At 45.4% G+C, this 26,658-nt stretch overlaps 1 protein-coding gene and 1 long non-coding RNA gene across 3 annotated transcripts in view; one reads left to right on the top strand and one right to left on the bottom strand.

Moving 5' to 3' along the window:
* Nucleotides 1-13,714, top strand: part of LOC131591885 (transcription intermediary factor 1-alpha-like) — a 56,114-nt gene extending 42,400 nt beyond the window's left edge. Inside the window, exons 11-19 of the mRNA XM_058862994.1 lie at nt 715-894; nt 2,607-2,742; nt 3,766-3,838; nt 5,142-5,310; nt 5,857-6,155; nt 9,130-9,262; nt 10,214-10,288; nt 11,474-11,623; nt 12,634-13,714. Coding sequence (XP_058718977.1) covers nt 715-894; nt 2,607-2,742; nt 3,766-3,838; nt 5,142-5,310; nt 5,857-6,155; nt 9,130-9,262; nt 10,214-10,288; nt 11,474-11,623; nt 12,634-12,843 — 1,425 coding nt within the window. The 3' untranslated portion in view covers nt 12,844-13,714. The remainder of the gene's footprint in view (nt 1-714; nt 895-2,606; nt 2,743-3,765; nt 3,839-5,141; nt 5,311-5,856; nt 6,156-9,129; nt 9,263-10,213; nt 10,289-11,473; nt 11,624-12,633) is intronic.
* A 3,034-nt stretch (nt 13,715-16,748) lies between these two features.
* LOC131592159 (uncharacterized) lies at nt 16,749-25,844 on the bottom strand. Of its 2 annotated transcripts, XR_009280526.1 has the most exons (4): nt 25,087-25,844; nt 18,836-19,391; nt 18,104-18,722; nt 16,749-17,575 (listed from the first exon to the last, which is right to left on the bottom strand). It is a non-coding gene; the product is annotated as an uncharacterized LOC131592159 (long non-coding RNA). The 2 variants fall into 2 exon arrangements; XR_009280525.1 differs by lacking the exon at nt 18,836-19,391 and having other exon boundaries at nt 16,760-17,575; nt 25,087-25,809.
* Nucleotides 25,845-26,658: the final 814 nt, after the last annotated feature.

Here is a 26,658-nt window from a genome sequence, read left to right as displayed (position 1 = left end):
TGGCCCATCTTACAAGCCTTTCTTTCAAGATACCTCATTATTCAGTAATGTCTTTCTGAAACAAGAGGCCAGTAAATAGAATGACTGACTAAAAAGGGATTGAGAGAGTCAGATTTTGCCTGCAGTTGCCAGGAAATTCCATTAAAGTCATTGAAAACTGTATACATGTAAATGAGAAGGAAATTTGGTCTGACTTGACTGTGCACTTCATATCATGGTGTTAAATGTTTATGTGGATGGAGATCCAGTCAGCATTTCAAATTCTTAATGACTGTATGTTTTTAAGGGAAGCACAGCATCAAAGACTTCAAGGCATCCAGGTGACACTGTAGCCATTTATTTGGTAAAGCACTGGAGTAGTTGTGCATTCAGCTGATTACCTCTAATGCTTTTATTTCACAAAAACTGTTACATTTCTTCCACAACACTGTCAATGCAGCATGAAATATTAATAGATATTTTAACACTGAGGTAGAGTTTTGGATTTAAGAATTTGCATTCATTTCTTCTATTCATAGTTTTCAACTACTTGTCATCTTACGTTGTCTTGTGAGATTGGTTCTTGAAATGAGATAACTTCAGAGTAAATCAGGATTTAATGTTTGAATTCGGCTTCCTAAACTAAGCTTCTGCTTTTGTCAGTGTATTCAGTAGATGTGACCTGTTGCAGAGAAAAAAAATGCTGAATTTCAGATTTTTGTCTCTTCTTTTTAGTGGCAGATCAGTAGTGGACAAACTTCAACCACCCCTTCAACTGCAAGCAGCACAACATCGACTCCATCCAGCCCCACAGTCACCAGTGCTGCTGGGTGTGATGGGAAGAATTATGGTCCCCCTGTGATAGATTTGAGTTCCCCAGTGGGTAGCTCCTATAATCTGCCATCTCTCCCTGATGTAAGTGTAACATAGAGGCAATGTTTTATGGATTCTATTTTGAAGTCTCAATGTTTGTGAGAAATAAAAACCTTTTAGACAGAAATTCTGTTTGTCAGAACGAGAACAGTTCTAGGAAATAAACAATTCAGAGTTGCCTGCACGTTGCTGGAAATATTCAGAACCGTTCTGGGAGACAGCTGTTAGAACAACTAAGAAAAATAGGATTACAAGCTGTAATTGTAATTGGACTTGTTGATTTGTGTGCTGCATATTTTTCTGAAGCCCTCATAACGATTCTTACAAAAATGTGTTAGTTTAGCTTTCGTTTACCAGTGTCCATAGATAGCAGTGGTTTACTGACGGCATTTCTGGTAGTTTTTTAACATTTTTAAAATCTATTTTTAACTTATTGAAAGAGCTATCATGGGTAGGTATTAATGGTCAGCATACTGGCTATATTCCTTACATATTTTCCTTTTGGTACTTCTTTTCATACATCTTTTTCATATATTTTCTATCATGCCTGTGAGGTGGTGATTGAAATAGCATAGTAAGATCATAATTTCTTAACCTTCTAAGCTTCTCTTTTATACTTTCTTTTGAATGGTATGTGTTTGCCAGAGGTCCATGTTGTAGTTACTTTTAGTCAGGTGACTTTATTTTTCCACATAAGTGCCTAACCTGGTTTTTGTTGTCTAAGATTTGTAGATATCTGAAGTGTCATGGTTTTCTAGTTACAGCTTGCTGTTACTTCCTTTATCTCCCATCTGTGCTTTGTTTTTACCTATATACTATGTGTTTTCTTTATTAAAATGGAGTACATAGACTGCGGAATTACAGTATCTGTCAGAATTAAAGGGGGAACTACACAACGTGGTCATAAAACTACTGAGTCTGTGAGACATTTTAGCATATTTATTTCTGTGCACAGTATGAACTCTTCTATTTGTGTGTGATTGAGTTTATGCTTTTAAGATACATGGCCCAAATCACTATTTGGCTGACCTTGCCAAAGCTGCTGCACCCACTTTGGATACATCTTATCAAACATTATTTTACATATTGAGAGAAACCAAACATTTCAAAAAGTCATTCCTCCTTATCAAGCCAGAACGTGTGGTTTTTATGGAAGTGCTGCATTGGGGGTTCCTAGAATAAAGTTCAGTTATCTGGTCTGAGCCACAGTGGAAAGAACAGGTGTTAGTTTGCTGTTTCCTTTTTGAGTCAATAATGCATGGTTGTTGTTCAGAGGGTATGTGAGACAGATGGGATTGAGTGTCCTTTGAGTTTCTTCCAGTCCTGTGAAACAATGGTGGATTAAGGGGTAGTTTGTGAATAGTGTTATTACCTTTTCAAGAGTATGTAATGTGAGCATGTCCAAAGAAGGTATGGAGATAAACTTACTTCAATGTGTGAAAGCTCCCTGTTTGATTTAAGCCTTCTCTGTGGCCTTTGGAGAAAAATTGGCATTACAGAGTCATCTGCTCTTAAAATGAAGCACTGTCTGGATTTGGCTGTTTCATTTTCTTTTTAGGGAAAGCAAGATGATATGTTATAAAGTAACCATTTCACTTTTGGATGGGTAAACTTTGGTGAAATGCATTTTGGTCTTTGCTTTCAAAATAACAGCATGGCAGAGGCTTTTTCATTTTGTTCAGTTTTTGTTGCTTTGGAGGGTTTTTTTTCCCTTCCCAACACTAACTGCTTCCCTTTGCTTCCCCACCTTTTAGATTGATTGTTCAGGAAACATCACACTGGATAATGCTGTAAGGAAGGATGGCACTGTAGAGCAGAATCAGCCAAAACCCCCTTCAAACAGGACTGTGCAGTCACCAAATTCCTCGGTACCATCCCCAGGCCTCTCAGGTAATTGAATGTGGTTCAATTTTCTCTTAAAGTAGTGCAATTGAAAAATCTAATGTGGCAGTGTTAACACATTAGATTAATGTTTTATATTAAAGATGAGAAATTAGAAAATGAAGGCAAAGTTGTAGAAACCCTTGTAGAAGGTAGAGTTGAGATAATATTTTAGCATTGTGATCCAAAGTTAAGCATCCAGATCTTAAAAACAGGGATGGGGGGAAAAAGGGGTAGATTTGAGCAAATTGGATAGAAATCCACAGAAAAGTGGCACTCTCAGGTGTATACCAGATTAAGATCTAGCACCTGTGGTAAGAGACGAGTATTTGAGCAAGTGAGATAGGATGTAACAGCAGACTAGAAATGGGTGGGTAGTGCAGCACTGACACAGGATGACCAGAGAAGTTACTGTGATGGGTGGCTGAATGTGGTTGTCCTGGAGGATCCAGGGGATTCCTGTCACCATGCTGGTGGCCCACAGCAGCTGTTCCTCGCTCCCATTTTCTGACCTGAGCTGTGGGAAGGCCGTGTGAGTGGGAATTCCCAGGAAGCACTCGTGCAAGGCTCATGCGCTCGCGTGGTGGCAGAGACAGTGGGTAATGCATTCACAGGCAGCACAGACAGCCCATTCAGGCTCCTCAGGGCTGCTGCTCAGGAGTCTGCTTCACAAGGCTTTTGGAGCCCCAGACCTTGGTCTCCCTCGTATCTGTCCCCCAGACTTCTTCCTGCTCACCAGCTCGAAGTTTCCTGGCAGTTCTCCTGAATAAGACAAAACAGCCTGCAGTGATTAGGTGGAGAGGTCAGCCAGGCAAAGGTACTCACCTATCAGCCTGCTTGCATGTAATGGACCCTTTCTTAGCCCTCTCTTTCCCTCTGCTATCTCATGCCTCTCATCCTTTCATGAAAATGTATTAAATGAGATATTTCTCACTGCAGGAGAAATTTTCCCCAAAACATGTGTACTTCTGAGTTGTATCTCAGATTTGGCACAGACCTGTGTTCTGTTCTAATCTGATCCTTCTGTCCTAGGAGGAATCAGTGTGACAAATGTACACCCTCCAATTCGTTCACCCAGTGCCTCCAGTGTTGGGAGCAGAGAGAGGTAAGGAAAGAATGTGAGAGAAGAAAATGTAACTTCCTCCTCCACAGAACATGCCTCAGTCTCTTTCTTTCTTTAATGCATAAAGATGTCGATTTGTCTCACTTTCTCTGTTGACAGGTCAGGCCTGATGGTTGTTACAGCACTCTTCGCATTCTAAAAGCAGTAATTTCATTTGTAATGTATTAATAGAACATCTAAAGATGTATTGACTCTGTAAATGATGGTTAGGTTGGCGTTATTAAAAGAATACCATTTATAAATTAGGTTTTAACTTCAGAAAAATCAGCTAAAGGAAAAACCTGCATATTGAAAGCCCTTATGGAACTGTAAATTACTTCAGATTTAAGGAGCTGATGTTACAAAGAGGGTTATTAAGAATTTTCTGCTGCAATACAGTTAAGTGAGCACTAGATATCTACTGAGAGTCTACACAAATGTTTTTTTCCCTTACTGATGGAATATTAATGAACAAATATATTTACACAGTGTTGTTTGAAGAGTGCAGATCTGTTAATGTGTTGCAATAAATTAGAGCATATATCTGACATGAAATTAATTTTTCATGCAGAGGAAAGTCAGATGACATTCATCCTACTTGAGCTGCAAATGCAGGTGCCTTTTAATCTGGAATACCTTTTGCTCTATTCCATTTACATGGTAAATTCTGTGAAGGACTCTTATGAATAGTTTAAATGAACAGTTTAAATGGGTGTTTGAAGAATCTTTACTTGCATTTAAAATTTTGATTTAATATGCTGCTGCTTGAATTAATTGTGTTAGATTTAAATTCTTTATTTTAAAAGATAAGGTATTCTAAAGTTTAATTGTCTATTCTCATCCTGTTAGGACTAAATACATGAAAAAAGACAAATCTAGTTCTGAAAGTAGGGTCCAAGTTTTGGTAGAGCTGCAAGGTTCTAAGAAAGTTTTCCAAGATAATGGAAATACATGTTTTATCTGCCTTAGTCAGTTGTATGGTTTACAGTGTTCAGTGGAGGTACTCTTTCGTGTATGATTGAAAGAAACTGAGATTATTTGCAAGTTTTGCACTAATGGGTCAAATTATGAGTAATTCTCTAATTTTGGGACTGCACTATCCAAATTTTCCCATTTGGTAATGCTTTTTCGGTATACATCAAAGGAAATAAGCTTGGATGTTCATTCCATAAAGGGAATACTGCTCAGGATTCAAAGAAACAAAGTTGATTAACATCGCGAGGTCTTAGAAAGCATCAGTGTACAAAAAGCTCCTGGTTCTGATGCCTAATTTCCCTTTTTTCCTTCCTTTTCCTGTCATTTACAGTTCTGGCTCGTCCAGCAGGCCACCAGGAGCTGATTCCACACACAAAGTCCCTGTTGTTATGTTGGAGCCGATCAAAATTAAACAGGAGTCAAGTGCATCAGACGAGAACTTCGATTTCCCAATTGTTGTAGTGAAGCAAGAGATGGAGGAGGAATCCCGGCCTCGGAATGTAATATTTACAGCTAGAAAGATTGCCTTTCTCATTGGAGGGTATTTTGTATTTACAGGGAATAAAATCATTTACTCGTATTCTGCTGGGAACTGTTTCAGGGGAAAACTAAAAAGCTAAACAAAAGGAAGAGGTGAAATTCAAAATCAAGCTAGCCCTACTGCCAATTAAATTAACTGGTGTGATCAGACTGCTTTTATCCACTGAAAACCTGGGAAATCCAGAAGTAACTTGCAGAGATGAAATTTTCAGGTGCTGCTAGGAAGTGTTTCCAGTCATAGTGCAGGAATATCCATAAACAAGGCACTAGAGTTTTGGGCCATCAGAGATTAGTTTTTTTTATTGGTGGAGCAGTAAATAGCCTTTCATAGTTAATTTCTTGTGTTAATTTGCCTGTGTTACAGTGTGTTAGTAATTTCTGCATGCACGTTTCAAGTTGTATGGCTGCTGGCACGTAGATCTGTTATTCAGGTCAATTTGCACATTGTTAGGGTCATGTAAATTCACATAAATACTCAATCTGACTTCCTTTGTTTCTTCCTGCAGTCCATACTTACTTCCTTGCTGCTGGATACCAATCACAATTCTACTTCTGACGAAGCTATGCTAAGAACAGCTGCACCAGACAGCACGGATGACCAGCCACGGGTACTGCAGGAGAGCACATTCCCTGGGAAAACAGGATGGATGGGCTCCTCCCATGCTGGCGAGGGCAGAAAAGAGGATGATCCCAATGAAGACTGGTGTGCTGTATGTCAAAATGGAGGGAAGCTCCTTTGCTGTGAGAAGTGTCCCAAAGTATTCCATCTTTCTTGTCATGTCCCAACATTGATGAGCTTTCCAAGGTAATTAACTATTTCAGTTGCCTCTAAAATTGCACTAAAAGACATTAGACTTGTATTGTGAAATCCAGGATAAGACATTTCAGTCTCAGAGCAGTGTCTTCTTGTCTTGTATCCAGCAGTTTTATTAGTTGGAGAAAACCTGAATTTTCATGAAACTTCATCTTAATTGCATATTTTTCTACAAAATCTAGTAAAACTCTTCACTTATTTGACAATTAAGCAAGATCACATCTAGGGCATCTATTATTAAAACTGGGACACAGAATTACATTACCAATCTGTCATAAATTGTTTTAAGGGTGACTGAAAATAGTTATATTTCTCAATAATAATGATTTAAAAGAAAAATTAAGAAATGTCTACAGGAAAAATCTGGATTAACATAATATTAAATATATTACTGCAGTGCTAAACATGGCTACATTCCCAGCATGGGATGTGTAGTGACTGACATATTTTATAACAGTCAGTGTTGAAACAAGCATTAAGCTTTCTTGAATGGCTGTTACAAAACCATTGCTCAGTTTCTTGACTTTCAAAATAGAGTCTTAAATAGATTATTGTTATAAGCATTACCGGCGTTTGCCTGTGGAATTAGCGTCTTTGATTAAAATAAACGGCATTTTGCAATGCCCCAGCTTGGAAATGTCATGCAATAAGCTTGTTTGTATTGAAGGATAAAAACATTGGTCATAACATGCTCATTGGTTAATGCTTTTATAAATATTAGGTTTTCTGATTAAATATCAGCAGAGTTTACTGGTGTAAAACATTTAGATAGCAACTTAGATTAGCACGTTGATCATCTCTGTGCTACTCTGCACAGGCATACTTCTGAAAGTATATCATTCTTTTAAATGTCACTAGAAATGGAACATTAAAATGTTTCTGTTACTTTTTGAAACTTCAGATTTCAGTGTTTGGTTTTTTTTATTAAAACAAAGCTTTATGCCATAAGGAAAACACAGTAAGTTTACAATAAGCACTTAAATTAATAAATATTCTTTCTGGCAAGAAAAGAAAAAGTAATCTTGAAGCAGGTAGATAACAGTGCATTACAAGACTTGGTTTCTATTAAAATTAAATCTTCAATAACAAGTAACAAGTTTGTAATTTCATTTTTACTGGATCATTCAGTGGAAACTGAAGTAATGATGTCTGAGGGCAAGGGAGCCAAAAGCCACTTTGATGGCAGGTGTTCAGATCTGAAAAGGTGCATATTACTACAGGTGCATTGTGAGCGCAGTTCGCTGACTTCTGATGTATCAGGTTTTTGTTCTCATATTTGTGGGGTTGCTTGCATTTTTTTCCCCAGCTGTAAGTCTGCTAAACAAACTTCAGTCTCTTAGTCTTAGTTCCTTCAAATGCACAAAATAATTTTGTTATTTTGGTGTCAGCGGTGTCAGTCTGCTGCTTTCATGGTTGCTTTTTGTTCCTGTTTCAGGTGGATAGGGTAATTTCATAGGTTCAGAGAGTCACAGGGTGTTCTGGGTTGGAAGGCAGCTTTAAAGGCCCTCTAATTTGAATCCCCCTGCAATGCTCAGGGACATCTTCAACTAGATCAGGTTGCTCAGAGCCCAGTCCAAGCTGCCCTTGAATGTTTCCAGGGACAGGGCATCCACCACCTCTCTGGGCAACCTGTGCCAGTGTTTCACAGTCCTCACTATAAAAAACTTTTTCCTTGTATCCACTCTGAATCTACCCTCTTTCAGTTTAACATAATGTCCCCACGTAGATTCGTAAGGCCACGGCATCTTTTTTCCTTCATTCCAGCCTACCACATTCTTCCTGATTGTTGAATATTTTAATGCATCATTCCTCTATCTTTAATTTGTTCCTTGTTTTCTTGTGTCACAAGATCTTTAGGTCATGGCCTGTATGAATTTTTGTGTATCTGCCACATCATTTCTGTAAGGCTAGTCCAGGCACAGAGGTGACACTGTCATAAATCACTCTGTGAATTTAAGGTAGCAGAAAGTAAAACTTCTTGAAGCAAAATGTCCATCATTCACCACTGCATGTTAAAACTGGAAGATGGTGAAAACCTTTGTATCACTCTGAATAGAAAACAGTAAGATTTTCTTTTTAAATTTGTGAAGTCTTCTGCCTTACTATTGAAATGAAATAAAGGGTACTGCAGAAACTATTTTCCATTTATGAAGACACTGTTTATAATAACACACCTCTGGGTAAATACACGCAGTTGAGCTCATAACTGATTATTGCTGGATTCTGTCTATTGTGTGATGATTCAGCCCTCTGGTGGTTATATGCAAGCATGCAGGTTTATTTTCTTTTGTAGAGAGCTGTATTAAAAACATAAATTCTTCACAGTTTTTTTCAAAACTTTCAAGTTCATAAATTGTGTTCAACAATCAGTGGATGTAGCTTGCAGAACTAATTATCTTATAATCTTATGCTGACTTTTAAATCTCCAGTATTGTCTTACACAAACTGGTAAAATCATGAAAATTTGAAAGTTTTAGGGAGTGAAATATTTTCAATTTTACAAAGAATCTGGTCTATGGTAATCTCTGTAGATTAGTAATGTGCTGTAGATCAAGCTTGTAGAGGGTATGTAGTTCTCACCATATAATACCAACACTTTTCCTTCTGTTCAGCCCAGATGACTCCTTCAGTCTCTCAGTAGTCATGGTTGTACAGGGCTCTTCACAGTGCTATCCTTAAATCGTGTGAGCTCAAGTGAAAAAATTTCAGTATTGACAAAGGTAGAGACCATCTGTCTATGTTTCTGCTAGGACACCATTAATGACGCCAGTGCCACTTAAAGGAAACAAAGTTGTAGTAAAGCATTTTTGCCAGCTGTTGCAGCCTTTTGTACCACCAGGAAGAAAACAACAGAGATGCAGAGAAAACCCACCCCACAGATGAGGGATTTACCCAGAATATGTGGAAAGCCTTCTGGCAAAGGAGGGCTCTCACTGAGATCAGTGTGTCTGTTTGTCTTCTTCAGTGGAGAGTGGATTTGTACATTCTGTCGGGATTTGTCCAAGCCAGAAGTTGAATATGACTGTGATAAACCTGCTAACAGCTCTGAAAAAAGAAAATTGGAAGACACCATGGGTTTGGCACCCATAGACCGTAGGGTAAGGATAAAATTATTATTTAAAACTTTTAAGCTGAACAGTCTTGAACTGTGTTAGAAACTTTTGTCAGTGTTTGCCACCTGTTTTCAGTTAGCAACTTATGTAAATCTGCTGAAATTAGTATTTTATTTGGGGGTCTTGGTCTACATGTAGAACCATTTATGGAAGAGTAGTTGAGAGAAGACTCAGTCAGGTGCAAGAAGTATGACACTGATTATGTGGGTGATTATGATGAGATTTATTGCTAACACAGTATCTAAATATTGCCAATGCAGTCTATAATAGAAGCAGGTCTGAAGGGCTTTAACACAGACAGGTTCAGCTGGAAATGTGCAGGTTTGCAGAAAGCACAATTGTAAAGCACTCATGGAGCTACTTTAGGATTTTATCTCCACTGTCACTCACCTGTCCAAAAGTGAGCGTTCCCATCCTCGGGCTGGATGTAGAGGTGTGGGATCCACCTGGAGGCTGCCCTGCAGCCCCTGGAGGTCAGTTTGCCCAGCTGGCCCAGGCTCCAGGAGCATTTTGTACCCTTTTGCAGGCCCATGTATACCAAGATCAATTGAAACCATCACCACTCCCCCATCTCTGGAATACATTAATTATGCAAGCATCCAGACAGTTCCTCCTGCAATTCCCACCTGGTGTTCTTATCTTTGGACAGATCATATTGCCCATCAAGAGTAGCGTGAGTGTATGTGTGTGGAGGAGCTCTATTTGTATCAAATGTAAGTTATAAGCTCTGTAAAGGTTCTGATAAGGGATCAGCAAGCATAAAATCACACAGAAGGATTTTTAGAATCTCTTTCAAGGCTCAAGATCCATTTTAACATATTTATATACACAAAGAAAAAGGTGGAAGACTGAGTTCTGTATTTCCTGTAGTTTGTGATTTTAGAATAAGCTGTACAGGACTTCTGAATTACTTGGTATCTGTTTTTCTTGCCACAGAAGTGTGAAAGACTACTACTATACCTCTACTGTCACGAAATGAGTCCTGCCTTTCAAGATCCAGTTCCTCCCACAGTATGTACCTCACTTGTTTCTATTTTATGTTAGCAGCATATTTGCCGTGTTTCTAATGGCATTCTAAAGTCCATTATCATAAGTCACATTCCACAGACATTCAATGCATTAAACGTGTGTAGTTTTATTCAAACTGGCTGAAGGGGAAAGTTAAAAGTTGAAGCATTGGGTTGGCAGGGGATTTACAAGTAAAATTCCACAATAACGATTTTACTTCGTACTTTAAAAATGGTTACAAAAAGTAAGTTCTAACTTTGCTAACTTCTTATCCTGAGTTACATCACTGAGAAGGTAAATTGGGATATATTTGGGGATTTTAAACATTACCTAGTTTTGAGAATTGGGGTACTTTATAGTAGTAATATGAAATTGAGTTTCTTAGTGATTTGAAATTTGTTACTTTAAAATGATAAGCAGTACCTAGGTGCATTAGAAGTCCAAGGATACAAAGAGCTACCACCATGATCAGATGAAAAGATCAGTAGTGAGTCTGTGGAGAAGGACAGTGGGGAAAGAGTTCACCAAAAAGTAGTACATTCTTATGCAGCCTTCATTCCATTTGCATAGCAATTCTGAAGAACATTCCACAGAGTTTAATAATAAGTGGTGCAAGAGATTAACTAATTATTCATATTATGGTCATGTGTTACTAAATTCAGGTATTAAAAATGTGAATCTTGTTACGAGAAAGTAGGAAAAAATGTAAATATATTACCACTGGTTTTCATTCTTATTTACTTTTTCTTCCTAAAGAAAAAAAAATCTTAATCCTACAGCCACAGTTTGGTTTTGAAAACCATTGAGATCTCTGGAATATGCCACCATTTCAAAGGACTTATTTCATATGGTGGTCTTGAGAATGAAACTTAATAGATAGCTTATTTGACTACACCTGAAAATAATGTCCAACTCTTTGGCTCTATTATATGCAGTTAGTGGAAGTTCTATGTGTTTCTCTTTGATTTTAAAATAGGCATTAGAAAGAATATGTTTTAGCCAACAAATTGTCATACATCACTGTTATTCCAGAAACAGTCTGCATGTATATTAAAACTGCAATTCTTGTATCTTTGAGTTGTACTTTGAAGATGAGACTAAATCTTCCCCACTGTCTCAAATCTAAAGGTTTAGAAAACAATAAATTATGAACACGATTGCATTTTGGACTTCTTTTTTTCCACTTAGGTCCCCGATTACTACAAAATAATCAAAAAGCCTATGGACTTGTCAACCATCAAGAAAAGGCTTGAAGTGACCAATTCATTCTACACAAAACCAGAAGATTTTGTGGCTGATTTCAGACTGATTTTCCAAAACTGTGCTGAATTTAATGAGGTTAGAAAAGTAGATACTTTATCAGGTTTTGTTGGCTTCATTGCTTTCAGGAAGATTGTAATGGGGGTAGAACTTACAACGCAAGAACTTACTGTATTAAACCTACTTTGATGATGAGACTGCAGTGAAAACAGATCAGATTTGACACTGCTGTGGTCTGAGATAACTCTGCAGTGGAAATCTTTTCATGGAAGGGAGGAGGAAGGTAACAAACATAGCTGAATGGCAGGACAGCAGATAAAGAAAAGGACAAATTTTTTACCATACAGGTTAAGAGTGGGCATTATGATCTAAAAATTGCTTTAGTCCTTCTTGCATCAGATCTTAAATTCAGTGGGATTTTCATTCTGAGAGCTCTTTACTCACCCTTATGATTTCAAGTCACATGTTAAGTAATTGTTATTATCCCCTACTGCACATAAGGGAACATGTGGTGAAATAGGGATGCAGGTTCTGAATGGACCACAAAATGAGAGAATTACAGTGTGAATAAAGGCTTCTCCCAGTGGCCTCTGTGGTGTTTTCATCCAGTCACCCTAGATAGGAATTATCCCTAAACAGGTGATCTCTGCCTCAGGAAACCGATAGCTGTGGTGGCTGTGGTGACTTTAGGACTGCTCAGTGTTCCACATTACAGTCATTGTCTACCAAGTAGTATTTTCACTGTTACTAAAAAGATCTGTAAGCTAGAGAAGTTTCTAACACCCTGAGGGCGTATCTATGTGTTTCACAGCACAACACAACTCTGCCCCTCTGCTCCCACCCCAGTCAGGATTTAAGAGTTCTTAGAATTTTTGTGTAGCTTTCAGAAACTGGGTGGTGTGGTTTTTGTGAGTGGCTTCTGTGGTCACCTCCCCTTACTCTGAGTTTTTGTGCTCTTTGGGGTCCTGTGCTCCATAGTCATTCTTGCTGCTGAGTGATGTTTTTTGTAGTTTGTACCTAAAAGACCTAATGTGATCTAAGTACAAAGCTATTTCATGATGCACTGATGTTGTTAATTCACCCAACAGCCTGATTCAGAAGTGGCTGATGCTGGCATGAAACTCGAAGCCTACTTTGAAGATCTTCTAAGGAACCTTTATCCTGAGAGGAAGTTCCCTGTACAGCCAAACAGCCAGAGTGAAAAAGATAATCCAGAACTTAGTGATGACTCAGATGATGACTTTGTACAGCCCCGGAAAAAACGCCTCAAAGGAGAAGAACGTCAGTTGCTTAAATGAGCCACATGTGTTACTACAGAAAGTTTTTTAAAAACTGAGAATATTTATCACTGGTATCACTGTTTTGACTTGTAGGGTTGTGAATATTTACTAGACTTTCTGCCCCCGACTGAAACACAAATCTAATGGAGATCAAGGCATGTGAAGAGCTTCTCTGAAGTTCAAACCTTTCATCTCTTTTCTGGAGCAGCTCAGAAATTGCCATTTGCGTGGGGTGACAGCTGTTTAACTTTGCTTTGAAGAAGAAGTTTGTATAGAATTGAACTTCAAAACATGACATGGGTTCAACATGTGGCTTTCTGAGTTTGAAGAAAATGTGATCTCACCAGATTTTAATTTTACCAAAGGCATGTGGCTGGCCATAATTTGGTCTCTCTGTACTGTATTTAACACAAGCCATGAACAAAGATGGTGTAATGTTATTGTCCTGAAATACTGATTGGTATAATGAAAGTGTAGTTGCCCCGAAATAAGTTATTGGAAATTTTAAAATGTAAGGGAAAGGGTATTAAAAATAACTTGGAAAAAAAAAAAAAAGATTAATTTGTGTAAGAGTTTCTAATGGAGGAAGTAAATGACAGAATATTTTGGTTTGCACCATTTTTCTCACCACCAGCAGGAAACAGTTGTATTTATGTACTATTTTGTTTAACAGGTGTCTAATTGTGATGTACCTCTGTTTAATGAAGTTGGTGGGAAAGTCTTGAGTGTCTTGAGTGGAGAAATGTTTGTTTGCAAAACCAGTAATTTTTGTGAATTTTTAAAGAGGGGAGAAAAAGCATCATTTCTGTCCACAATCTCTTGTTTTTTTCCAATATTTCTAAATATGTCAGAATGCAACCAGTATTCACTTGGGAGTACACAAGTTTGAAGAGAAAGAGATACTGCTCTTCAGCCCTCCATCTGTCTTTGATCAGCAGAAAATGAGGATGAATTACCTTATTTTGCTCCGTCTGCTTTCCAGGAGCTCTTGACTACATTGGGATTGCTTCTGCCCTTGAAGCACACCTCCAGTGGTACCCTCCTGTGAAAGCTCTCCATCAGTTCTGTAGCTCCAGCTGGCTCCCTCAAAAACTCCAGATTTCATCCAAACAGAACTTCATCCCACTCTAACCTTTTATTTTAAGGCATCTCTGAGGACTATTGCTCGGAGTTTAATTTCTATATGAGGGGAGGTTCCCTTGGCTTTAATGCTGCTGATGGATGGTGTCCCTGGGCTGGAAGGGAAGGGATTTGGGGTGGGTGGGTGCTCCAGGAGGTCGGCACTGGGAATTGCTCTCTGAGCGTCTCCACAAATGCACCGTGCTGACATTCCCAGGTAATGCCAGCTTGGGGTATTTTTGGGCTGTGGGTGGGGTCTGCCCAGGCTGAAGTATCTCCAGGTGCCCGTTCGGAGCAGCCCCTGGCCAAGGAGCTGCTGGCAGCCCTTTATCCACGTCCATCCGAGCACTGCCCAGGAATCCCAGTGCCCATCCCTGAGATGTGCCCTTGGCACGCTGCGTGCCGCGGGTGGGACACTGCAGGCACAGCTCCTGCCCTGCAAACACCGAGGACAAGAGGTGCTGGTTCCCTTTTTGGGGCTCCCAGCCCCCTCCCAGCCAGCTGGGACACACGGAGGAAACACCACGGAACGTTCCTGGCAGTGAGTGGGAGTCACCGAGTTTCACCGGCTTTTTAAACCCACAGGTTTTTCCACTGGAGAGTGCGAGGCACAGAGAAAGTGGGGAGAGCAGGGATAGCGTGCAGCCTCCCCCGGCAGGTGTCGGATGAGCGGCTGGAGCAGGACCGAGCCCCGGCGGGCTCTGGTGCCACAGGGGGCGCGGCCGGAGCAGGAGCGGCAGCGCCGGACTCAGCCCCAGCCCCGGAGCGGCTCCTGCCGCCCGCGGCGATCCAGCCCCGCTCGTTCGGCCCGGGGGTGCGGGCACCGGGGAGGGGGAGGCGGGCGCTGCCCGGTCCGGAGGGCGCGGTGGCCTCGGGGGTGCCGGGGCGGGGGCGGCTCCGCGCGGAGCTGGGCCCGGAGCGCTCCGGGGCTGCGGGGCGGGGCCCGCCCGCCAGGGGGCGCTGCACTCGCCGTTCCTGTCCGCCAGGGGGCGCTGCGCCCGCCGCTCCCGCCCGCCAGGGGGCGCTGCGCCCGCCGCTCCCGCCCGCCAGGGGGCGCCCCGCCAGGGCCGGGCGGCGCTGAGGCGGCGGCGGGGCCGGGCCCGGCACGGGCGGTCACCGCTCCCCGCCCGCTTCCAGCCGCGATCCAGCGCCTGCTCCGGGGAGCCGCCGCCCTCCTCCCGGCACCGGCACAGACCCGGCTCCCCGCGGCCGCAGCGGGACCGCGCCCGGAGCCCCGGCGGGACCCCGGCCCCGCGCCAGCCGAAGCAGGAGCGGCAGCGCCGGGCTCGACCCCAGCGCCCGGCCCGGAGCGGCTCCTCCCGCCCGCGGCCCGGGGGTCCCGGGGCCCATCCCAGTGCCAATCCCGCACCCCGCCCGCCAAGGGAGAAGCGGCTTCACCCGGGACCCCCAGCGGACACCGGCGGGGGCGGGACCGGGACCCGGGTCCCGGTGCCGGCCCCATCTCAGCGCCTCGGGCTCCGCAGAGCGCTCCGAGTGCCGGTCCCGCCGCACCCCGGGCCGAGCCCCCACCGCGGAGCCGAGCGGAGCGGGTGCGGAGCCGCCGCGGTTTATGGGCGGGGCGGGGCCGGCTCAGGTGCGCGGGGCCCAGAGCGGCTGCGCGGGGCGAGGCCGAGGGGATTTAAGCCCCGGGAATTGACTTTGGAGTTGTTTGTCCCTCGGTGGGAGCGGCTGCGGCTGGGCCGGGCTCTATAGCTGTCATTCTCTTTTTTCTGCGCTTCTTTTTTTCTGTACTTCTTTTCCTCTATCCTCTTTTCTCCCCTCCCTCCCTCCTCTCTGCCGCCCTCTACTGCCTCCCCCCACCCTCCCTCTCCACCGCCACTTTCCCACCTCCCTATCCCCCTATATACCCCAACCCTTCCCCTCCACCCTCTTCTTGCTTCCCCCCTTCCCTGTCCCCCGGCTCCCTCCTGCTCTCTCTCCCTGCTCTCCTTCTCCCTCCCCAAATCCCCCCACCTGCCTTCAATCCTCCCCCTCCTTCCTCCACCCTGCTTTCCCCCCCAGCCCCCTCCCGTCCTGCCCTGCGCAGCCCGAACCCCCCCCCCCCCCCCACCTGCCTTCTCTCCTTGTCGCCTCCCCCCTTTGCTCGCTGTTCCCGTTCTCCATTCCCCGCTCTCCTTCTTGCCCCGCAGCCGCGGAGCTCGGGCCGCCGGAGAACAAAGCCCAGAGGGCCGGAGCCCGGCGCCCGCGCCCCCGCTGGAGTCTCCGCTCGGGGCTGTTCACACACACCGGCGGCATTGCGGCTTCCACACATCGCACCGGGGGGCCCCGGGGGGCTGGGGTGGGCTTCCCCCCCTCCAGTCCCCGCCCCCTCCTCCGGTGCCCCTTCTCTGGACCGGGGGCCGGGAGGGATAGGGGGAAGCAGAGGGGGTCACATCACTGCAGTGTGAACAGACATAAAAATCGCCAGACAAACGAACAACCCCTCCCGTCCTGCCCCCCTACTCCACCCGGCTGCCGTTCCATTTCTGGCTGGAATTTGGGGGTGTCAGCACAGCCCCCCCCATAGTGTCCCCAGGGAGCTGGCACTGCCCACCATCCCTGACCAGGGTTTGGGGGCTCCAGCACAGCCCCCCCCCAACATATCCCACTGCTTCCTCAAGTCCCCTTTAATCAGGATCATTTTTTGGGGAGGGGCACCCAAACCCAGCAGAATTTGCTTTAACCAGTTTTGGGGGATCTCCCCTCACCCCTCCTCACTGAATTCCTGCTGCCAAAACCCAGCCTGAGGCTCAGATCCCCATCTCTTCAATCCCTCTGAGGAATTGCACTTGGATTTCCCAATCCAGCAGGGCAGCAATGCTGTTCTCCTCATTGTGCATCTGGATTGCAGTAACTGCTTAAGAAATAATTCAAAGAAATTCAGTGAATGAGGAGATAAGGAAGAGCTGCCAGCTCCAACCAAGGGCTGCTCAAACCCCTTCTCAATTATTTGCTTTAATTAAGGAATGTAAATGAGCCAATCAAAACCACATTGATACAGTGTTATACTTTTTTATCAAGTTACAAGTACTACAGGATACAAAATAACCTTTTAAACACCAAAACTCTTCTAGGAGATGCACAGGGCAGGGCTGCACTGCACCCCCAAACTGAGAATTGGGAGAAGAAAATCCAGAGATTCTTGGGAGATTGGTGCAGCTTCTGCCAGCCAGAACAGTCCTTGGTCTGAACACAGAGCTGTGAATCCCAGGAACCTGGGACGACATCGATATCCTCCTGGGCCCTTTCATTAAAAGCAGATTTCCACAGAGAATTAATGAAATACAGAAAATTAAATGGAAATGGAAAGGAGCAGCTCCCCCAGCCCATCAGGCTGCAGCATCCAAAAGAAAATGAGCAAAGATTATGGATTGGGACCATCACCAATCCCAAATCCATGGTGTGGAATAGCATGCTGCTTTGGTTTATAATCACCACTTCTCTTAGTGGACAAACCCTTCAGCTCTGCTTCCAATTCACCGAATTCCCAACCGTGGCCACTGAGATTCTGCTGCACCGGGATCCAGAAAAACACGCAGGGTATGGTCCCATGGGAATGCTGCCCGGGAAGTACATGGACCTAATTGGAATTCCCCAGATAAGTCCATTATGGATCCTGTTTCTATTTCTCCTGAAGGGAAAATTATAATAATAATTATTAAAAAAATTAAAAGGTCACATGTTACAAAAATACACCTATGTATCTATTCCACATATAAAATATTACATTTATAGAGATTCAGTTAAACAGTGAATTTGGCTGAAAGTTTCAAAACTAAGAGGGAAAACTGCTTGTCATCCTGAGACTTGTGCATGCTGTGGATAAGAAGTCCAGGTGTGTTGCTGAAGAGCTGAAATTGTTTTCATTTTTAGATTATCAGAGGAATGGGGAGATAGTGATGCCTGGTTTAGTTTTCCCTAAACACATCACAGACTTAAATAAACCAGAAATATCCACAAACAGCTCTGGGTCTTGCATCATGACTAAAAGGATTAGACTATTTTTATAGCTTTTAAAATAAAAGTAATTATTCAAGAGCAGTCCTAGAGGTCTTTCATCCAACCAAGACTTGTGGTTCCATGCAAAGATCAAACTCATGGGAAAACCCCACTCCAATAACTGAGTTTAAGCAGCAAAGAGAAATAATAAAATGCTGACCTTGATGGAGCTTGTCCAGCTCTTTGGAATCAGTGGTGATTGGGATACTCTCTGACCGTCGTTGGCAGAGGTCTGTGGCTGTGGTGAAACCCTGGGAATCAGTTTGGCTGCATCAGCCTGAGGGAAAACCCGTCTGAGCAGTGCCAGGAGAGCTCCTGCCGTTCGTTAACCCCCCGTAATTAATATTTCCTGCCTTGTGGAGAGGTGCCTGTATCATTCTGTGCACATTTCACAGACCGTGCATGAGTTGGTACCTCTGAACAGAACTGAAATTCTGCTCCAAGAAAGCTCCAACATCCATTTTGTGTGTTTTATGGAAATATCCTCCACTTCAGTCCTGTCCTGGTGCATTTTGACTTTTCCCATCACAAGTTATGTCACACCTCCAATCACCTTTACTGCCCTTTGGAGACCTTCCAAATTTACCACAGTGCTTTCAGCCAGGACAAATAAACCTGTGGAATATCTTGGGTTAAAGTTCCAGAACATCCTTACTGGGATTCTGCCAGCTTTGGTTGATGCCTTTAATATTCAGCAGCTCCTTCTCTGCTGCATAAATCACGGCCTCCACTGTGTGAAATCCAGCTTCTTCCCCATCATTGGCATCTATGCTACATTGCTGAGAGGGGGAAAAAGGACACTTGTTAGTATTTTTGGATTGTTTTGGGTTTGTTGTTTTGTTTTTTTCACAGAACACAAGTAAGAATTTAGCAAAGAAGTTTGCAGATTCACCTTGTTTTGAAGAGTTTAGGTTTGCTATTATGAGGGAATACTTCCCTCTGATTTTAGCAAGGCCCTGGCACAGGTTGTCCAGAGAAGCTGTGGCTGCCCCTGGATCCCTGGGAGTGTCCAAGGTCAGGCTGAACAGGGCTTGGAGCAAGCTGGGATAGTGGAAGTTGTCCCCGTGGCAGGGAGTGGAGCAGGATGAGCTTTTAAGGTCCCTTCTACCCCAAACCATTCCGGCATTCCACGGCTCCTGCCAGGAGCCCAGGGTAGGAGAAGGAGCTGAATGGGAGCACAAACTGGAGAGGTTTCTCACCACAGCTCAGCTGATTGCTGCTACTGAATCCCAGTTCTTGCAGTAAATCAATCCCAAGTGTTTGCTCCTCCATTCTGCCACAGCTCATCTCAAATACCACTGGATCTGGAGCATTTCAGTGGCCACGGCAGCTGCAGGTGCCACAGACAAGACCTTGGTGGGGACTTTTCCTTGTCAGCAATTTGCCAAGGGATCCATAGAACATCAATCCTGTTGTCTCCATTCATGGAACCAGTGGAGTTCTCAACCCTGCGAGACACAGAAGCAATAATATCCTGGCCCTTCCTCACTAGGACTTTCAAAATTAGGCAAGGTTTTGTGTGTCTGTTCAAATCACCTTCAAAGACAGTGATTAGGGAGAGGGGATTCCACCCCTCCTGAAATTCATCAGGATTTAGAAGTGGACACAAAATAAACATGAATGATTCCCATGCCCTACACCATGTACTCTTCTCACCAGCCTGCAACACTCCCCTCATGGGACAGAAAAGAGAAGGCACATTCAGATTAGTGTTAAACTGTTTCCTTCCTCTTTCCAGGTCAAACTGAGGAAGCACATCCAGAATCCTCACACTTTAAAGTTGGTCCATTTTCTGACTGGGCCACTGAAACAGGTAAATCTTATTCCCAAGTCTCACCAGTAACTCACTTTTATTTCTAGTTCACACTTACAAGCAGACAGATTGTGCAAATGGCTTAGAGAACTGTTCCCACTTGGCCACAGCTTTCTGAGGAACTTCCAGAAGAGATGCTGGTTGTTCCTGGCCTCTGATCCAATTTGCAGCTTGAAGTAAATACAAGAAACCCAGCATATATGAATCTTTCCACCCAATCAATAAAACCTTACCGTGAATAAAAGAGACAGCCAGCTGGGGTTCCCACTGGCAATCTGCCTGGTCTCACCTCCAGGCAAATACAGCTCATTATTTGCATGGCAAATAGGAAGCACAAATCCCAACTTGGAAAAGGAGCCAGGAAGCACACAGGAATAGCAAGGTATTTTCCATTTTCTGAAGCGTCACCTTGTAAGATCTCTAACAACAATTCATTTGTAGATTAGACCTTGCTTTGACTCCAAAAAATTCTCATGTGCCCCTGAACTGTCCAGTCTCCTTCAAAGACTTAGGCTGATGTGTCTTGAGATGACTGAGCTGATCCAAGGGTCAGCTTTGTCTTTGATTCCTGCTCCTCTGTGTGTCCCTGGTTTGACATTTTGACCGTTCCCTGCACGTTCTCTCCTCTTTGTGTGGTTTGTGTGCGACCCAGATCGTCAATAGCTGCGGTGGCCCCAAGCTGGCCTGCTCTGTCCCCAGCCCACTTCTAAAGACACCACTGATTTGCTCAGAGGACATCTGACACCCAAAGAGAGAAACCTCTGGGATTCCCTGAGGGAGATATGGACCAGATCCAGGAGACCTGCCATCTCCCCAGGCTCAGGGGATGCTTGGGTGCCCTGATTCTCCTGCTTCTCCCTGGCATGTCCTCGAAGACACATTCCTTGGGAATGTCACCTCATGTTCCCACTTTGTGTCCTAGAGCTGAGTGGCCCCAAGGCACAAAAATTCCCACCTCCATCCCCAAATTCCACAATGGCTGGGAACTACCCACAGAAATCCCTGTCAGAGCTCCTGGGAAAGGGACATCAGACATTTGCAAGAGGAGCTCAGTCCTGTGTCCCTGGGAATCCTCCCTTCCCTCTCCCTCCCCGTTTTCCAGAGAGATGGAGTTGCAGGGGATGCGGTGGTGTGCAACAAGCAGCTGGCTCAAAACTCCATTTGATCTGGTCCAGTTAAATACAGAAAGCAAACAAGGCTGGAAAAGGGCAGCAATAATCAGCCTCTCCTGATCCAAGGCAGCAGGACCCTACAATGAGCTCCAGGGATGCAGGCTTCCCTGAACATCCTGAGCAAAAGCTGCCAGGCCATCACTGATCTACCACCGTCCCTCTCCTCCGACTGGCTTTCCTCCTTCTTGGTAACACTGACCCCACGTCTGCCTTTCCAGCCCTCCTCAGCCAATGGATATCCTGACCGGAACCCCTCACTCCAGTGCAGCCAGACAGCTGAGCAGACACAGGCAGGGGATGCCTTTCATCAGAGCATCCTGCTGCATGGAAATAGGGAATGGATCCACACCCCCAGAGCTTTGGCTCCCACCTCAGAACCTTGTGAACCCATGGACAAATACAGTGACACTGGAATCCTGGAGATAACTCCCTCCACTATTAATAACCACCAAGAGAAGATAAAGATCAGCCAAGGCATTATTCCATAAGCATTGTCTGCTGTTTATCCCCAGCAAGGAAAGGAATCCCAGGTGTTTTCCACCACAGGAGGCAAAAGTATTGACTGACTTCATCAGTCCATCCATAGGTCTTATTTCCCAACATCAGCCCACCAAAGTGACATTAAGGATCAGGTGCCAGAGATGCTGCACTGCACTTTGGCTCTCCATATGTGTAGAGATGTTGGAATCATGGAATCACAGAATGGACTGGATGGGAAGGACCTTTGAGATTATCCAGTTCCACCCTCTGCAATGGGCAGGGATACCTTCCACTATCCCAGCTTGCTCCAAGCTCTGTCCAGCCTGGCCTTGGACACTGCCAGGGATGGGGCAGCCACAGCTGCTCTGGGCAGCCTGTGCCAGGGCCTCAGCACCCTCACAGGGAACAATTTCTTCCTCAGATCCAATCTAAACCCACTCTCTGGCAGTGGGAAGCCATTGCCCCTTGTCCTCTTCCCCAAAGTCCCTCTCCAGCTCTCTTGGAACCCTTTAGGCATTGGAAAGGGCTCTCAGGGCTCTCCAGAGCCTTCTCTTCTTCAGGCTGAATGTTCCCAGATCTCCCAGCCTATCTGTGTAACAAAAGTGCCCCAGCTCTTGAAGCACTTCTTGGCCTTCTCTGGACTCCCTTGAGGCTCTCTCCATCCATCCCAAAGCCCCCACAGGCTGCACAGACAGAAGCTGCCTAAAGGAGGAATCTGCCATAAGGGAAAGGCACACACAAACCTCACCCTGTTGGAAACACAGGGCCAGGAAGAGCAGCCCGAGCTCCCAGTGCTGCTGGAAGACATTTCAGCTGAGGAAAGAGCTTTGTTTCACTGCAGACAGCAGCTCCCTCTTGGCTTAAGACACAACCAAAGGCAAACCCACTGAGGAGAGGCTGAATAAAACAATACATTCCAGTCCTGCCCACCTCTCTCCCAGGGAACTGACAGGGTGTCAGGATCAGACAACTCTTCTTAATGAGACCGAATTCTAGAAAATGGGGAAAAACCTCTCTCCTCTCTTCAGAAATCTTGGAAAGTTCACTTCCTGATCCAGAACCAACCAGGCTATCCCTTTGCCTCAGTTTATTTTTATTTTTTTTTCCAAAGAAAAGATGGACCTTTCAACTGCCTGAAAACTAATTTTCCATCACCAATTACTCTGTGGCACAAAACCTTCATGAAAGTACTTTTAGTTCAGAGGTTCCATCTGCTTCCTTGTTTACACAAGCTCACACTTTGGAAGTTGTCACATCTCCAAGTTCCATTGAACTATTCCCAAACTCCAAATGAATCCTCTGCTGGAGGACACAGGAAGTTTTCAGCTTCTAATCTTTCAGAGTTGGAAGTCCAGACCAACATAGCACTTGACCATCCAATTTTCTGTAGTCAGCTCTAGTCTGGTAGAAACCCTTCAAGCCAGGCTGTTTTTCCATGGTTTTCTGTTCTAATCTAAAAGATTTATAAGTTTTACGACAGAAGAGTTCAAATCCACAGCAAAGTACCTAGAATCCAATTACATCAGCAAAATAACTTATTTTTCTCATGTACCCCATCACAGGTCCTGGTGGGACCATCAAGTGGTACAGATGAAGGGTGGAGCAGAGAAAGAACCAGGATCATTTCTCTTCTCCAATTCCAATGTTCTCAATGGGGTCAGGAAAAATAAGAATTTAGTTTACACGAGAAGACTGGAGTCTGTTTCTAGTGGCTGACAGACAACACTCATAGGGAAACATTTCCACCTCTCTCAGCACAGGCCATAAACCATAAACAGCAGGATGGAACCTTGGAACAGAAATTATCAGGTGCTTTTTTCCATGGTGGCATCTCCCCAGACAGCAGCCAGTGTAAGCACAGCTCACAGGAGAGGAGAGGAGGATCTCTCTTCTCCTGGCATAGGTGTTGTCCCTGTTTCCCTGCCTTTCACATCCTCAACAGCAAATTTTCCTTATAGTTAACATGTAAGAAAAGAAAAATTCCAAGTAAATTGTTAATTTGTCAGGATGACAGCCCTGGGACAGACGTTTTTCCTGCTGTGCTCCTGCTCTTTTCAGAGTAACCTGAACAAGTTTTACAGACAGGCGACCCCATCTTAGCACAAACAGCCACCCCTCAGTACTACAATTATTTACACCTCGGCTCGGCTGCAGAGAAGTGTCTGAAAGCCCAGCAGGAGCACAACCTTCAGCACAATCCTCCCCCCTGCACAGTCCAGGTGCACACAAAGCACACACCGGCCTCTAACTCCTCCCTCCTGACTCAGTTACCTTCTGGAATGCCACAAAAGTAGGAATTCCAACCTAATTGGGATTTCCTCTCCCTCCCTGCCTTCAGGGCACTGCTGGACAAGGGCAGCCCCTGGCCTGCTGGATTCAGTTTGACTGCTCCAAGCTCTCCTCCACTGTGGAATTACAACTGAAATATTACACATACAGCAAACCCTTTTTGAATTAAGAAGATAACACTCCAGTCGGCTGGAGAAAAAAAAAAAAGTGAGATCTGCTATATTTCCCTAAGCCAGGCTACACAAAACAAAACAAATAAAAAAACCTTTTCAGTCTGGGTCAAAAAGAACCTTTCATTCCACTTTTTCACCATTTTCAACAATCTACCATATTAATTTTGCTTCTCTTCAAACAAAAAGCCAATTCAACTTTGAGAACCATATATTCTGGTGTCCCAAGCTAACACAATGCATTTCTCTTCCCCTGGTCCCCAAATTGATCTTAGAATAGAAACATCCAAACTCACTTTTCCTGGGAACCTGCAGAATTCTGTGTCAGCAGCTCAGCGTTGCCTGATGAAAAGCCTACACATCTCCAGTGGGTTCTGCCTGCTTGGATTTTCAAATCCCCTTCCCCCGGCTCCTCCCTGCCCTGGCACCTGGGGCAGTCGTTTCCACTGGGCATGACAGGGAGGGATTCACACCTCCTCTTTCCCTGAGCTGCCATGGGAGCCTTCGGGCCCTGCTGTGTCAGCCCCCCCAGAGCAGCATTTCCTTCCTTCCACCCCTCCAGAGCTGCCTCACAGCCCCCGGGAATGGCCCTGACCAAACCCCACGGCTTTGGCTTGCTCGCTCGTTCCCAGCCCCAAGGGATTTCACTGAAACAAGGGCTGAAAGCCTTCCTCAGAAAGAGGGAGAACATTTAAGGGTGTCTAAGCAATCCCTCAGATCAATCCCTTTCTCTCCCTTACTTTTGCTCATCTCCGGCCTCACACGCAGCGCCCGCCTGGCCGGTTCCTTCATGCGCTTCCACAGAATTCCCAGCTGAAATGTGCAATGGAGATGTGGAATGTGGAGATCCACATCCCCCCTCACCCTGCGAGCGCTGTGGGGTCACAGAGCAGGACAGAGCACACCTGAAATGCTCAAAAACTGCTCAGCTTTGCTGCTTCAAGGACTTTCACACCCAGAGAACTGAGCGGTCCCAGATATAAACACCACATTTGATATAAATCTAATAAAAGATTTGATTCGGCTGCCAGCCTTACAGCTGGTTCCCACACAGTCACACGAGACTGCTGCCATTTCAGGACATGAACACCACCCACACCTCCCACCTCCTCTGCCCAGAGTCCATGCAGTACTGCCAGAGAGCTGCTGGGAGCTGGAACTCTCCTTGCTGCCCCTGCCTGGCAAACCCTGCCTCCAGCTGCAGCCCCGCAGCCCTCACCTCCTAGGAAAGAGGAGCTGCATCCTGCCGGGTGCTCCCAGCTCCGCACAACCCGTTTTCCCACGTCGGGAAACGTTATGAAAAATCGCGCTAAAAGACCTGGGTCGGCGCCGGCGTGGCGTTCAGGCAGCCGAAAGGACGGAGCATGTTCCTTCCCGGCCGCCATTTGTCCCATCCCCAAGGCGCATGCGCAAGATGCCGCCATCTTTGGAAGGCCGTAAAGAGGCGTGTCAAACCGCCATCTTTGGTGTGGCATAAAAAAAGTGACTTCCGCCCTTCGTCGCCATCTTTGATTGTGGCGGAAGCCATTTCCGGTCAAGCCGCCATTTTTGGAGTGGCACGATTAAGGTCCCCCACTCCTCACAAAGGCGTCTGTCTTTCGGCTGCCTGAAATCCACCCCACCGCCCGACGCCGACCCAGCGCTTTCAGCGCGATTTTTCTCAGCGTTCCCGGTGTGGAGACACAGGTGGTGGCGTCAGCGGCGACGGGGACTGGCGGGAGCCGCGCGGGGAACATCAGGCAGAGTCAGAGACACCTCTGTCGCCGTCCCGCCATTTTGAGTGTGGCTCAGCCCCGACAGCCATCTGTGGTGCTCTGTCACGTGACTGTTATCACTTCCGCCATCTTGGGAGTGGCAAACTGCGGCTCCCTTTCCGCGCCGCCATGTTGAGAGTGGCACACGGGCTGCTCTCTCCAGCCTGTGGCCGCCCGGTGTCCCCGGGCCGTGTCGCGGTGCGGCCCGGCACAGCCGGCGCCACGCCTCTCGTTCTTCTCAGGCACCGCCCCGCACGGCGGACACTCCTTTTATCGCTATGGCCCCGCTCACGGCCGTGGCTGTTTGCGCTCGTAACTCTCCTTCACCCCTCCACTCTGTTTACAGACATCGCCTCGCTCGGTCCTGGCTCTTGCCCTTCCCATGCTCAGCAGCCACGGAGGCCGCGGGTGTCCCGTGTCACCCATCAGGGGACAGCAGGGGACAGCAGGGGACAGCAGGGACAGCAGGGGACAGCAGGGACAGCAGGGACAGCAGGGAGGGTCAGGGCGCTGTGGCGGGGGCTGGCAGTGCCGGTCTCTGTCAGCAGGCAGCAGCAGCACCGCACAGCTCAGCCCAGGGCTGTTCGGACCGGGGAGAGAATGGAGGGACAAGGTGGGATAGAGCCCTTTCTATTTCCTTCAGCCCCATCAGCTTACGTTTTCAGGCACTTGCTTGTTTTATTCATTTATAAAAACGTTATGTCGTTATTTTCAAACTCAACAGATTTCTATTCAGAGTTTCTTACATTCCTGTATATAATATAGTAGATAGGGTTTATTTCGAAATGAATTTATATAAAAATTAGTATTATTTGTAAATATATATATATAAATGAAAGTATAAATACTCAAAAACTTGTAGTATAAATACTAAAACTTGACAAGTTTTAGTATTCTTCACACACCCCCCTACCTCTGAATTTTCTGGCAGTTTGGGGTCCCTTTGGGGACCCCCCCATTCCGCACTCACCTGCTCCTCCAGCTGGCACTCCCAGGGACATTGGGGTGCCCCAAAGACATCAGAGCCCCTAAGTCCC

This window comes from Poecile atricapillus, chromosome W (assembly GCF_030490865.1).
Source record: "Poecile atricapillus isolate bPoeAtr1 chromosome W, bPoeAtr1.hap1, whole genome shotgun sequence".
NCBI classification, from domain to species: domain Eukaryota; kingdom Metazoa; phylum Chordata; class Aves; order Passeriformes; family Paridae; genus Poecile; species Poecile atricapillus.
Note: the sequence above shows the minus strand (reverse complement) of the source record. Positions and strands in the feature narration are given on the sequence as shown.